The sequence below is a fragment of the Electrona antarctica genome, assembly GCF_951216825.1.
Source record: "Electrona antarctica genome assembly, chromosome: 2".
Lineage (NCBI taxonomy): Eukaryota > Metazoa > Chordata > Actinopteri > Myctophiformes > Myctophidae > Electrona > Electrona antarctica.
Window position 1 is genome coordinate 28,136,261 of NC_136807.1, and position 14,900 is coordinate 28,151,160.

The 14,900-nt window shown below is 42.0% G+C and overlaps 1 protein-coding gene across 5 annotated transcripts in view; it reads left to right on the forward strand.

The window, feature by feature from the left end:
- The window catches only part of znf512b (zinc finger protein 512B), an 86,269-nt gene extending 72,068 nt beyond the window's left edge, over window positions 1-14,201 (forward strand). For 4 of the 5 annotated variants that reach the window (XM_079492843.1, XM_079492846.1, XM_079492847.1 and 1 more), the window contains 6 exons: window positions 352-735; window positions 2,421-2,522; window positions 3,976-4,038; window positions 5,172-5,270; window positions 7,378-10,870; window positions 10,905-14,201. In XM_079492843.1, coding sequence (XP_079348969.1) covers window positions 352-735; window positions 2,421-2,522; window positions 3,976-4,038; window positions 5,172-5,270; window positions 7,378-7,791 — 1,062 coding nt within the window. In that variant the 3' untranslated portion in view covers window positions 7,792-10,870; window positions 10,905-14,201. Of the gene's footprint in view, window positions 1-351; window positions 736-2,420; window positions 2,523-3,975; window positions 4,039-5,171; window positions 5,271-7,377 lie in introns of all 5 variants that reach the window. The other variant, XM_079492844.1, reaches the window with a different exon arrangement.
- The last annotated feature ends 699 nt before the right edge of the window (window positions 14,202-14,900 follow it).

Sequence of the window (14,900 nt, forward strand, 5' to 3'; positions counted from 1 at the left end):
GCGGCATGGTCATGCTGGACCTACAAAAGGCGTTTGTCTTCGTTCATCCCACTGAACAGTGGGGTTCCCCAAGGAAGCATACTAGGGACATTACTGTTTCTCCTATACATTAACAACTATAGAAAGCAACCTGTAACTGCACTCCTGGTCCCGGGCGAGGCTTTCCGATAACAAACTATAAAGCTTAGCTTGTAGACCAGCTGTTTTTGGTGAATAGATTTGGTGTAGAGGGGGGGTGAGTGGGGGTGAAGTATATAGCATTCAGGAATAGATGGTGGCGTGTATTTGGTGGCATCTCTCCTCGACCGGACGCTAAAGCGAAGCATCTCTCACCTCTGACCTCTCCTCTAGGTGATTTGCGAGGAATCGCCATCGTCGGGGCCGAGGAAGGAGCAGAGTCACCAGCCCGACTCCAGGAAGGAGTGGCCGGAGAGGCCGACCACGACGGCCACATGCTGCTGGCCCAAGGAGAAGGAGCGCGACACGGCCAGGGAGAAGGAGAGGGAGAGGGAGAAGGAGGCCCGGGAGAGGGAGAGGGAGCAGCGGGACAGAGTGAGCACGGAGCAGCGGCCGACCGTGAATGAGGACCTGGACCGGACGCCCAGCGGCAGGGTACGACGGCGCTCGGCCCAGGTGGCCGTGTTCCACCTGCAGGAGATAGCCGAGGACGAGCTGGCCAAGGACTGGGGCACCAAGAGACGCATCAAGGACGACCTGGTGCCCGACAGCAAGAGGGTGAGAGGAGCACCATGTACCATTATGCTCATTCATCTACTAACCCATTAAGACCTGGAAAACCTATATGTTATTTGATAGCTTTCAATCTTGGAAAGAATCATGTCAGTTTATATATGAAGAAACCTTTTATCTCCGTATTCAAACTTTTTGTGTTTCTTTTGTAAATTTTGCACACACGCACACACACACACACACACACACACACATCAGAGGAATTATCACACGCGCACACACACCGGTACATCAAAGCCAGCCAGAACATGAAAAGGACAACGGACTGCATCACAGCGGCAGAAAGAGAAAGCTGAAATTGTGTTTGACATCAAACAGATAAACACCACCCAGTATCTCACTTCCCTCCAGGAAACACTCAACACCGTTACTGATGCATTCATTCTGCTTTAATTGCACTTCAGTCAACATCATCGTCACGTCACCAAACCCACCTCAAAACCACCTATGACCGCTTTTGGTACAGAAGTATTGGTACAGTACCAAGAGTACAAAGAAACTAGAAACTCATTATGCAGAATGTCCCATTTCACAAGTTTTCAAATGTATAAAACCTTTTGAAAATAGCCAAAGCTCACAATGTGTCGCATTGTTAGCATGTAGCTGTTAGCTATTTTCTAATATTACTCCTTCAGATGTTATCCAAATTTCACGCAAATCGGTACACATGCTCTCCATAGTCATGTGATCAAGACGGGTTTGTTTGATTTCTCATAATCCACCTTCATTGCCTACGATTGGCTTCTAAACTTTTCAGGAGTAGCCCGCTTTGTACCCGTTTTGTACAAATCGCCACAACTACTCGACGCAGCGTCCGATTGTGGTGAAACTGTGCATGCATATTCCCACTAGGCTGAGGAAGAAATGCCACTTGACAGTTTTCAAATCAGCCTCATGGTGGCGCTACAACAGGCCAAGCCGTGTCACACACACACACACACACACACACACACACACACACACACACACACACACACACACACACACACACACACACACACACACACACACACACACTTATATTACTCCTAAACATTTTGCCAAACATCACACACACTCCTATCCTCCTGGTGGAGACCTGTGCCCAGAAGGGCACTTTTTCTAGTTATCTATAATTCTACAGTATATCGCTTCATGTGCCTTCAAAGGATGCTTGACGACCTGCAGGCTTATGCAAAGGTTCAAGTGTCATTTAGACAGTATGTTATGTAGACAGATGGCAGGTTCATTTGTTGCACCTGGCATCCTATAGTATAGTTTGAATGTAGAGATTATTTATTTTTGGATATTATACTGTTTAGACCAGCGGTTCTCAAACTATGGGTCGCGACTCAAAGTCAGGTCGCGGGAAGGTGCCACAAAGCGGCCGTCTCCCCAAAGAATCCCTCATAATATGGGGTTGTGATATGAAAAGGTTTGAGAACCCCTGGTGTAGACTGATGATTAGTTCTTGGTTTACCTGTAATCCTGCATTACTAACCTTGCTTACTGTAAATGGCTCTGGATTAAGAGCGTCTGCTAAATGCCTAAATTGCCAGGAGGAGTATAACTACTAAATGTGCAACTATACAAATATGGTAGTTAAACCCAGTCTTTTTCTGTCATGTCTGTAATGTCTGAACACATGCAGTCAGGGGATATTGACTGACTGGTGGTTCCTTATGTTTCAGCTAAACTATACTCGGCCCGGCCTTCCCAACTTCAGCCCGGACCTACTGGAGACGTGGAAGAATGAAGTCAAGGAGAAAGGATTCATCTGCTGCATCAACAGTGTAAGAACCAAGCATTTGCACTCTAATGTGCTAAAGTAAAGTACAATAGTTATTATGTGCAGTAGTCTGTGTGAGTAGCAGACCACACAGACTGCTGTTCAACAATGAGCAGCAGCCAGTAGTCTGTGTGAGTAGCAGACCACACAGACTGCTGTTCAACAATGAGCAGCAGCCAGTAGTCTGTGTGAGTAGCAGACCACACAGACTGCTGTTCAACAATGAACAGTAGTCTGTGTGAGTAGCAGACCACACAGACTGCTGTTCAACAATGAACAGTAGTCTGTGTGAGTAGCAGACCACACAGACTGCTGTTCAACAATGAGCAGCAGTCTGTGTGAGTAGCAGACCACACAGACTGCTGTTCAACAATGAACAGTAGTCTGTGTGAGTAGCAGACCACACAGACTACTGTTCAACAATGAGCAGCAGTCTGTGTGAGTAGCAGACCACACAGACTACTGTTCAACAATGAGCAGCAGTCTGTGTGAGTAGCAGACCACACAGACTACTGTTCAACAATGAGCAGCAGTCTGTGTGAGTAGCAGACCACACAGACTACTGTTCAACAATGAGCAGCAGTAGTCTGTGTGAGTAGCAGACCACACAGACTGCTGTTCAACAATGAGCAGCAGCCAGTGACAGACAGCTTACTACAAGAACAGCAGCCTCCCAGTGAAGTTAAACAGTCCCTGGGCTGAAACGGAAACAGCAAACAAATGATGATGAACTAATAAAGTGCCCCTTGGGGCACAGGAGAGTTTTTGGAAAAATGTCAAGTGTTTCTTCCTCAGCCTAGTGCGAATATGCATGCACAGTTTCACCGCAATCGGACGCTTTGTTAAGGATTTGCAGAATTTTGTAAGCCAATCTTAGCCAGTCAGGAGAAATCAAATAGATCCGTCCTGATCACATGACTTTGGGAATATGTTTTTTAAAATATTTTTTATCCCACTGCGGGATCTTGCAGAGACAGAGTGTGACGGCATCGAGAAGCGCCAGTTGAAATTGTATTTCCTAGCGCCTTAAAATTGGAAAATCGCCTTCTATTATTTAAAGCAAGCGAAGACATGACCTACACATCCGACACGATAGTGAGGGTTTTTTTAAGTGTTGATTGACAGATGGTCCCATCCAATCATCTTCCAAGTAGCTTGAAATAAGGGACAGCTTTCTTCAGCGATTGGGCTACAGAGATCCCAGATGGAAGTACGTTGTGAAACAAATTTGATTGTGAAACAAGCATCTCTTCCATCTGGCGGAGTCAGGTTACTATTTCCCACCTATTAGTTCAAAGGCTTTCTTACATTTGATAGACTTATGAAATGGTATTTAAACATATAACAAAGGTACAGAGTATAGTGTACACTGTATGTTTCAACATTTTAAATCATTTTCTCCTGGCATTGTGTTACTGTGGCTCAGTCTTGTTTGTTCTCTTCTCCTACTTTTCCAGAACTGTGAAGCTGTCTACTCCAGTGTGTCTGGACTCAAAGCCCATCTAGCCAACTGCAGCCAGGTGTGTGTGCGTGTTTACGTGCATGCTTGCTTGCCTGTGTTAAAGCTCTTCACGGGTCAAAAAAGAAATGGTCCCGAACCCCAAATTCCCAATTTCTTTGAAATGGCGGCACCTAGCCAGAGTGGACCCTTGACAATTTGGTCAGATTCCGAGCCGTTCCGATATTCCTTCTTTACCTATGGACCAGATTTATTCCGAGATCCGATTATTTCCGAGATTTTAAAGACCGAGCGGCGAGGAATCCATGATTGTACGCCAGTGTGTTGCAAAGTACCAACAAACTGACCAGATGTATGACGAATGTATGACTGAAAGCGACGGTGGAGGGCTCGTCTGAGGATGACGTAGTCGTAGGGAGAGGCAGTGGCAGCTGGCTTGCCTTGCAGTATGGTACACTACGCATGCATTGCGTAGCTCAACTTTTTGTTGTTGTTGCGCTGATCCTAAACCAGCCTAAAACAGTTAAACAGAACTTCATTGCGTTTCTCTTTCACCAGTGCAGCGTGTCGCGCCTGCACACACACACGGTCACACAGTAGTACAGGTCTTCTTAGATCCACTCGTCGTGTATTACACATAATGATAGACAGTCCCGAGTCACACAGGATATACGGCCCATTACAACCCGGCTCTGAGTGATTATGATAAAACACAGATCCGTCCCGTACAGGTCTCAGGTCCTGTCAGGTGTTTCTGTGCGCATGCGTATTTGTACGTGTACATGTACGTGTAAGAACCTAAAGCCTGATTTTCATTCCTCTTATTATTATTATTATTATTATTATTATTTATAAGTTGTCGCTCACCACAAATAGCTGATCTACATACATATGGATCATTAGGTCGCATTGATGTGCAAATATTGCTCACAACACATCATGCTGCAACTCATTGTGAGCTTGTAGATCGGCTATTTTGGCCTTTAAGTATATAACTTGGGCTTGGGCTTAAATGTATTTCAAACGTATACATGACATCCATAACATTGCAGTTTGAAAATGTTGATGTCCTCGAGATTAATGTGTGTTAATGTCCTCGCAACTACATTTGTGTGTGTGTGTGTGTGTGTGCGTGCATGCGTGCGTGCGTGCGTGCGTGTATGTACGTGTCCATGCATGTGTGCGTGCGTGCAGGGAGGAGGTGAACTGGGGAAGTACACGTGTCTGATCTGTCAGAAGGAGTTCAGCTCGGAGAGCGGCGTCAAATATCACATCAGCAAGACTCACTCACAGGTGAGCTGACAGACGCCTCTCCTCTTGTACCTACACGCTGGTTTGTTTTCCCAAGCCTGACACTTAGGCAGCGTGTCCTGTCCAGTATACCTAAAGCTTGTTTCCCTTGAGGCCAGCGTATATGTTCTCAATCGCTTGCAGTGAGAGCGTGCCGTATTATTTACTCTTATCTTAGCTGTCGGGGGGAAACCCGCATTATAGTCAGACTGATGAAGTGGGTTCACTAACACGTTGCTCCACCACGGTATCAGTCCTGACTTCGGCCCATAGGCAGAGAGTATGAGAAATCAGAAAATGATTTCTGCTATTCACTGTCGTGCGGACAGCAGTTGAAACACAGACTGATACGTGTGAGTGAATCCACGTTATCAGTCTGACTAATGCCAGGCTAGAAACCTTGTATGTCCAACACGGTTACTTTTGAGCAAATATGGGAAAGAAATAACCTGTGTTACAATGGATCCAATGTAATCATTCACAAGCTCTGAAGATAATACTTCATCATTGGTTCAATATTCACAAAAACAAAAAAACAGACACTTAACCAGTTTAACTTTCACTTGTGTTTTGCAAAAATAGCAGATCTACAATTTCACAATGATATTTGTGAGCTTTCTTTCTCTTCTACGTTACGAAAAAAAACTCAAATAAGTTAGAATATGGAGATAAGAGCCTTTTTAGCTGACAGCGACGATATGGAGATACAAGGTTTCTGCCCCGACAGACACTACAAACATCAGCAGTGTGACGAGGTGCCGAGCCATGCACGTTTGCCATTTGTCTGGCAGTGGTGTAAAGTACATTTACTCAAGTACTGTACTTACAGTAAGTAGAATTTTGCGTTTACATCTCAGAGGCAAATATTGTACTTTTACTCCACTACAATTACTTGAAAACTTTAGTTACTAGTTACTAGTACTAGTTACTTTGTAGATTATTATTATTACAAAACATACATAAACCACTTCAGCTGTTCAGCCATATGGAAATAGCCGATGACGCATTGTGAGCTTGTAGATCTGCTATTTTCAAAAGATTTTTATACATTGTGAAATGGGACAGTCTATAAGTACTTTCTACTTTTGGTACTTTAAGTACATTTTGATATGAATATCTTTTTACTTTTCATTTGGAATTCCGGATTTTACTTGTAATGGAGTATTTCGACATTGCAGCATTGATACTTTTACTTAAATAAAACATTTGAGTACTTTTCCCACCGCTGTCGTTTGGTCGCTGATGCAGCAGCATTCACCCTATAGTGGCGGCAAAGCTACAAAACAGCCAGGCGTAACCAGTTGGCCAGTCACTTGTTGAAGTGTTTTTCTAGACAGGCAGCCCCACTGCAGCGTAAATGATGAGGCTATAGGGTTAAATGCTGAAGCACAGGGAAGTGATTAACGGCAGGAGAGAGTTTTTCTTCCAATTACAGCAGGAATTGTGGGGGGAGAGAGTAAGCGAAGTGAAAATGGTGCAACAACAACATGTGGCCAGATCTGACCGAGGCTGGGGTTTTCCCACACATTACTGAGAGGAGTGAACAAAAAGTAAATGACTTAATCACAGACCGTAAAAATCCCCAAATAGTTGTCTGTCATTTCTCTAAATGCCAATACTGAAATCGACATGCAAATATGGGGCTAATTTAGCAAAATAATTCGCCAAATTCATCAACTTCTGGTTATGTTTTTTATTTTATTTTTTTGTCTTCTTTTTTTAAATGACAGACAATCACGGTAAACTTTGTGTAAAACATTTTGTGTCAATGTTTTACACATTGACACATCCTCCACCCATCCTCCACACATCCTCCACCTCCCCAGCAGGGCGGGGAGGAGGGTGATATTTGTCATTACACGTACTCTTAAGGGCTGGTGGCGGCAGCTGTCAGCGGGGAGTGTTGGGCGGGAGGACTAGGACAAAGGCCCTACGTCCTCCCGGTGGGGGCTCCTCACTGGCAGGTGAGCCAGTTACAACAGCAGTGACAACACAGACGTGTGTGGGGAGGAATTAATTGGCATAACGACTAAATTGGGGAGAAAAGGGGTAAAAGTAGAGGAAAGAATTGTTGCGTAGAATGACTTCATTGCTCCTCATTCGCCCACAGAACTGGTTCCGAGCGGCGGCCCCCACTCACACCGTCTCCTCCAGCAGCAAGAGCAAAGCCCCGGAGAGCGACGGGGGGATCAAAGCCGAGGTGCGGAACGGAGCCACCCCTGGCAAGAAGAGAGGCAGGAAGCCCAAAGAGCGCCCCCTGGCGGCCGATCCGGTCCCCGTCCCGGAAAAGACTCCCGACGGTGGCATCGCCCTGAACTCGACTCCTCCCACCACCACCACCACCCTCAGCCCCTCCTCCACCTCCCCAATGCAGACCCTCAGCACCACCCAGACCCACAACACCCACCAGAACCCAAGCCCCACGGACAGCAGTGGGAGCGGGGTCCTAAACAGACAGCACGTCACCTCCTCCCACGCCCCCAGACGGAGCAAACCCAAGAGGGTGCTGCCACCCCCCGAATAGAGCTCTGCTTTCACCTGTGAACCCGACCCCCCCCCCCCCCCCAACCCCAACAGCCCAGGAGTGGATGCTATCAATTCACATTTTCAAACCAGGATGGGTTTAAAAGATGTTACTAATAATGCCCATGAGGACGTTCGGCACAAGAGAAGAACGCGTCGTTCAACAACCTTGCAAAAGTACAAAACTCTTAGTTCACACTTAAAGATTGTGGTTTTAAATGGCCCTACAGTTACAATGTGTCTGTCTACTGGTATATATACAGTAACCATGTCCACGTGTAACGCTTTCGTTTTTTCCCCCTTCATTCCATTTAATTTCAGCATTTTTAATGGCACAACATTTCAGTTTCATGTAGTCATAAGCAGAAGTGAACCACTTCAGCCCTATTTAAAATAATAATAATAATCTAATTGCCACTCTACAAGCTCACTGAGCTTCTAGATCAGCTATTTCCGCCTATAATGAAAATAGGGATGCCAGAGTGGTTAATAGTATTATTATTTTTGTTTTTTTCGTTTAATAAGGATAGTGTTTTCTAATCTCAAGTAGTATTCTAAACTAAATTGAGTGTGAACAGGTCAGTATAGGTTCATGTTTGTGTTTGAGAGGTTTTTTAAAAGGATATTCTATTAGCATGGTGAGGTCCTTTTTTATTGATAATAGTGTTTTCACATTTTGTTTTTATCTCACGGATATACTGTACTATGTACATAAACGATATCTATATCTATATATCTATATAATCAAAGCAATGATGCCATCTATCACTTGTCATGGCCAACGTGTGAAATTGGATCATAAGCAATCTAAATTATGTGCTGTGCGAGCTAATAGTGCAATGTTGTATTGATCTACGTTTGTCAGTTTTATTTTACTCCCCTCCTTTTTGTTTTCATGCTTTATTTTTATTTTTGTACAACTGAATGTTTTGTAACACATTAATCAGTTGTTAATCATGTTCTGCTCTGCGTTGTTGCTCTGCGTGTGGTTTGATATCAAATGATTTTTGTTACTTTTGAAATGTAATTTCAACGCCTTTTCTTTTGAGATTATGACATAATCTCAACACATGAGTACAGTACGAAATCTGTCCGATTTGACAAACTTAATTAATTAACAAAAAGGCCACAGTTTTTATAGAGCAACTTAAGCAGAATATCCAGAAGAAGAAAAAAACAAGCGAGAGATCAAGCCAGTAAGCTAATAATAATAATAGGTTTGTGATATTGTTTCATTCAGCCACAGTAATACTAAATGTGACATTGTTTTAATAGATTTAATAGAACTTGAAGTATTCTTTCCAAGAAATAGGATTGATAAATGCGAAATGCTTGACAGAAAGTGGGGAGGCGTGTGGAGGAGATCTTGTTGCACCATTGCGGCACAATCAAATGAGATGCTACCATCTTAAGAAGCTCTATTTAGACTCCATTGCACGACGCATCGTTCAGCTTTCCTTTTTAGGCAAGCGACACCGGGCGTACGACAGGGCATAAATTCAGCACTAAAAGTGAGCCTCAAGGACCTAGCGAGGCTTTCACTAGAATCAAACAGCTGAGCAAACGAAATAATTAACCAGTCGTCTTTTGTACAAAGTCTGCGGACGACGGTGTTTTTATGAAACGGAAAGTCTTTGCAAAATGAATATTCAAGAAGTGATCGTCATGCTTAATGTTTGACTCCTGGGTCTCTAAAAGCTATTTACCTTTGCACTTTAACCCTTAACCCCCCCTTCCGGCTGCCCTCTTGTATTTTTGCACTCTAGGAGTATTTTAACCCTTACCGAGCCTCGCCGAAGTGAGACGTAGAAGCAGGATTATGTATGAATCCTAAAATAAACTACACAAACACTAAATTTGTAGTTCGATGGATAACGAGCAGCACGTTAAAACTCTTACTACACAGTAAAGTTGTGAGTACTGTAAAGCTGTAATCCGTAAAATATATTATGTCCTACTCAGGATTCACCTCGGGTCTCCCTCACGAGCGTCAAAATGTGTTTTGTCGACAGGGATATTATGCTTTGAGCTTCATGCAGGACCTATTGTCACCCAGTAGTGGCCCACTGTTGTAGTGACAGATTGGTTAAAATAACGCTTTGTTCACAAAAGAAAAGTTATGAATTTCAGCTTTCATTTAACTCTGACAGTGTGCAAATGACTGTACACTACTGTAAAGATTTTACTGTGTAGTTCTATGTGATTCAGCAGGAACAACATAATTTCTAACTCATGACACTAAAGCCATATCTGGTCCTGTTGAAAACAAGGCTGCTCAGTCACTGATAGAACATCCTCAGATTAAAAATAATAATAATGTTTAAAAATTATGAAATAAAAAAAGGTTATAAGGAATAAAATAGTCCAATTTTACAAGATTCTTTCATGTATGGAAAGACCTAATGTGTGCAATCAGAGAATAATAATATTTTCACTTTAACAACCTTTAAAAGTAGATACTTGAATCCACAAAGTTATATGAAATGATTTGAGCAAATGAAAGAACCATGAATATTTGATTTATATTTTAGTGTGTATATTATCCATAATGATGAATAACAATGACTTGCTTGCTGAAAAATGAAAGATCATAGATCTATTTTATATTCTCTTGTGTGTTATTACCCAGAGAGCAATCAGATAGCTTTGGGAGTGTATAAAAGTTTGTTGATGAGAGGATATTCTGATGAGATAACTTAAAAAGGCAAATTTATACTTTGTCGTATAACCATTTCAAAGATGATGTACTGTCAACCGATTCACTCGAAAAAAGTACGGAATTTTAACTGTTAAGCGGTGCCGTTCCACACACTCTTCAGTTGAATATATGCCACGTTTGTCGAGCAAAAGTATCAATTTGTCGACCAAGTGATACTTAACCACTTACAGTAAACCCTGTATACTTAGTTGACCCGGGTCCCCCTGGGCTAGTCTATACTAGGTCTGCTAGTAGTTCCCTCTACACCAAAGCTCTTCAGCGGAAGAAAACAAAATAAAAGCTGAAGCTCACAACGTGTATTGAAGGCTTTGAAGCGGCACATTGTGAGCTTTCCGAGGCGTTGTTGTGAGCGCCTCCGAGAGTAGAGATGCAAGGGTTCAAGTGGTTTTTTGAAGGGTGCTTTCCTCTCCACTACCTTACAGACTGCTGAAGAGACGTGACATCACTCAGTCAGTCCACTAGCTGGCAAGTCCAGTCATTCGACTTTTTGCACCAACAAAAACAATTGTCAATGCCATCGTTTTAAAATCAAAGGCTGATGTCAAAACTAAAGAGTGTTTGCAGGAAAGAATTTGAGTTTAAGATTCAACAAGGATGTCCCAGTGAATGTGCATTGTCCTTACACTTTTTTTGTTTTTAAAACTGTTTTAAAACAATTTGAATGGAATTCCTCCATTTTTCAATCAACCAATGGAGTGGAGTTCGGGTTGGAGGTGATGACTATGCACATGTCGGTTTTCTAGCAGGGGGGGGGGACTTTTGTTTCCTTCTGTCCAGGTTTGACTTGAAAGAGTTGTTCAGACCTACAGTATATACAGTGAAATCCTGATTCAACGGGCCCTTAGGGCAGTGGTTCCCAAAATGGTGATATTATTATTATTATTATTATTATTTTATTATTATTTATTTTTTGGGGGGCGTGATTAGTTTAATGTGCATCATTCTCAACAGTAAACAAACCAACATACAGTATAGGTGTATACAGGGTATCTGCATTTTAGAGGTATTTTAATACCTCTAAAATACCTCAAATGAAAAAACTATGTCAAAGGTAACCAACAAACTATACTATAAAAAAGAGATTGGCCAAATTGTCAAATATTACCTGAAAGAGGTGAAAATTGTTAAAATAGCCGAGCTTGTAGTTCGGCTATTTTCACAATATTTATCTGTAGAACCAAATCAAACTAAATTGAATGCCTCGACTCCTACAATTCCAAGTGCTTGTCAGAGTGAGGCGCCGAGTTCAAGTATGATTATTTTGGGGGGTCGTGGCCTGAAAAGCTTGAGAACCACTGCCTTAAAGGGATTCGTTTGGTTCCATTTGTAAACTCTTTAAGGGTCCATTTGGTCTCAAGAGTAAACACAATGAACGTTGCTGTGTAGTGACTGTGTGTATAAAGCGAGTTAGCACCTTTTTAATAATGATGACTGGATGTCAGGATGATTTGGTTATAATAACACTTTAATGGTTGAGTGTTCTTTGTTTTATACCGTGGCACAGAATCAACTCATTAGTCGCTTTGTTTCTTGTTTTCATGGATTTACGACCACATTTGACCATGTTTACCTAACAAGCTTTGGTGTTGCAATATGATAGTTTTAGCACTGCTTTTTAACCAGTGAGTATTTTCTATTTTATCACGCCCTTTATTATCTGTCTTCCTACTAGGATGTGGAGAAACGCACATATCCTGCGGTGTGAGGCTAGAACTGCAAACATTGTTTAGAAGAGAGTACAGTAACAGCAATACACACATATTTAGCTGTTTTCGTTGGCTTGCTGATATTTTGATATTGATAAGTGTATTCTCAAAATTGTATGGCTTTCTTTTTTTCTCCCCCACCCCCGTACCCACTAATACCACACACACACACACACACACACACACACACACACACACACACATACACACACACACACACACACACACACATACACACACACACACACACACACACACTCCTTGGCTTTTTGTTTTGCTTTGAAAAGGCTTTTACATATTATTAAATCTAAAACGAGTAAGAAATAGAAAAAAAAACATTTAAAACTTGTTTTGTAGTCCACAAAAAGAAAATCATTAAAAAAACATTGTAGGCCTAATGTGTTGGAATACACTGTTTGCTTTATCCAGTTTGATGCACATTAATTAATGAATTGACTGACAAACACATGGAGGACAGTCCTTTATATAATGATGATCTATATTCTATAAGGGACGACGATCGAGGCGTGAGTACAATGCAGTACAGTACGTGCGGTGTGTTGGTTTCTGTATTTTAGTGCACTTACTATCCCATGAAATAGGCTTGAATTAGGAGTGTTGTTGGAGCTTTCTAGTTAACCTGGAACTGTGTGTGGCGTGACTTTTTGTATCTGAGGGGATACTGCAGGCTGGAGTTGTCTTCCCTTTGTCAGCAATGTTATCCTCCCCCTACCCCCCCCCCCTCCCCGGCCCTCCCATCCTCCCTCCAAACTAAGGCTAATCTCTCCCCCCCTAGAAATCCTTCTTTAGAACCTTCAGAAGAGTGGCTCACTTTGTATGCCACCTACTGGTAAAAAGCAGGACATGTGCATCGACCTACATTGCCTGATGAAGCTATTATTGAGAGTTGTATGAGAGATGGTGGTGTTAGATTATAACTGGTATATGCAGTCAAATCTTTTAAGTGTTTGATGTAACCCAAGAGAGTGCACAAACATAACCAAATGAACGTGTGAGACGGGTCCATTCGGTTACATTTGTATTGTATGCTGGGTTACAAACGGATAAATTAACACTGAGGGTTTTTACTGTGCAGGTGAAATGAAACTAATAATGTTCCTATACCTTTGTATTGCAGGTGTCCATGATTTAAATTAGGCTGTATAGTACCTAACAAATGGAGGCATCACCTCCTCTGAGTCTGAACTGTTACAATTCCCCCCACCCCCACAAACTTGTTGTATTACCTGTGCATTATTATCCCTGAACTAATTAATAAAAATGTTGTTGACTAAGTTGCTGTTATTGTTTACTGCCATGTGTAGTACATGATGAAACACTTGAAGGATTTGTAAGTGATTTATTTTTATTTATTAATTTTAAGTAGGTCTACATTCTGATAGTAAGCATTGTTATGGCATGGTTATTCAGTAGGGTCTCCCCTTCTCTCGATCTCTTTAGTATACCCAAAAATACATCTTCACGTTGGGATACCAGTTTCATCGGTAACCGGAACGATCGTCCAAAAATGCACTTTCCCCTTTTTGTTCACAGACCGATTGCCCCCAGCGGTCCTTGTATTAATTTTACTGAGGTTAAAGTTATAGGAATAAAGTTACATTTAGGCATTAATGAGGTTAAGTTTAGGAATAAGGTTAGTAGGCATATAGTTTTTGTAGGAGCCATGAATTGGTTTATTGTTATGTTTACGTTTTGGTCAATGAAATGAATGGGCTGTCACTGGTGTTTAATGTGGATGATTGATTGACGGGCATAGGGGCGGACCTGGTTATCTTAACATCCCCTGTTCACCTGCTGGTGGTACAGTGAGAGAGAGGGGGTGTGTGGGATGCCGTACTTTTTGTTGACTGCTTTACACCGCTTTATTTTATTTACTTTATTTACGTTGATGCTGTGGTTACTTTGCTTTACGTTTGAGCACCTTTATGAGTTTTTTACACTGCTTTAATAAACCCCTAAAACACATTATTTGGACCCATTGAATTCCTTCTGCATTTTAATGAGGTTACGTACGGAATAAGGTTACAGTAGGTTAAGACATAGGCCTATCGTTTTATGAGGTTACGTTTAGGAATAAGGTTATGTACCAGGGTTACATTTAGGGATAAGGTTAGGTTTAAGCATAGTTTTACCGAGGTTACATTTAGGGATGAGGTGAGGTTTAGGCATATAGTTTTACAGAGGTTATTGAGGAATAAGGTGAGGTTTAGGCATAGTTTTACCGAGGTTGCATTTATGGATAAGGTGAGGTTTAGGCATATAGTTTTACAGAGGTTATTGAGGAATAAGGTGAGGTTTAGGCATAGTTTTACAGAGGTTACATTTAGGGATAAGGTGAGATTTAGGCATATAGTTTTACAGAGGTTATTGAGGTATAAGGTGAGGTTTAGGCATAGTTTTACAGAGGTTATTGAGGAATAAGGTGAGGTTTAGGCATAGTTTTACAGAGGTTATTGAGGAATAAGGTGAGGTTTAGGCATAGTTTTACAGAGGTTATTGAGGAATAAGGTGAGGTTTAGGCATAGTTTTACAGAGGTTACGTTTAGGAATACCTGCTGGTGAACGTTCAGAGGTGGCTGGATTTGACCCGGGGTGGGAGTGTTTTGGGGCGACCGTTCTTGTATCGGTTTCATCCAGTCAGGAGAGATGACTAATTCATACTAG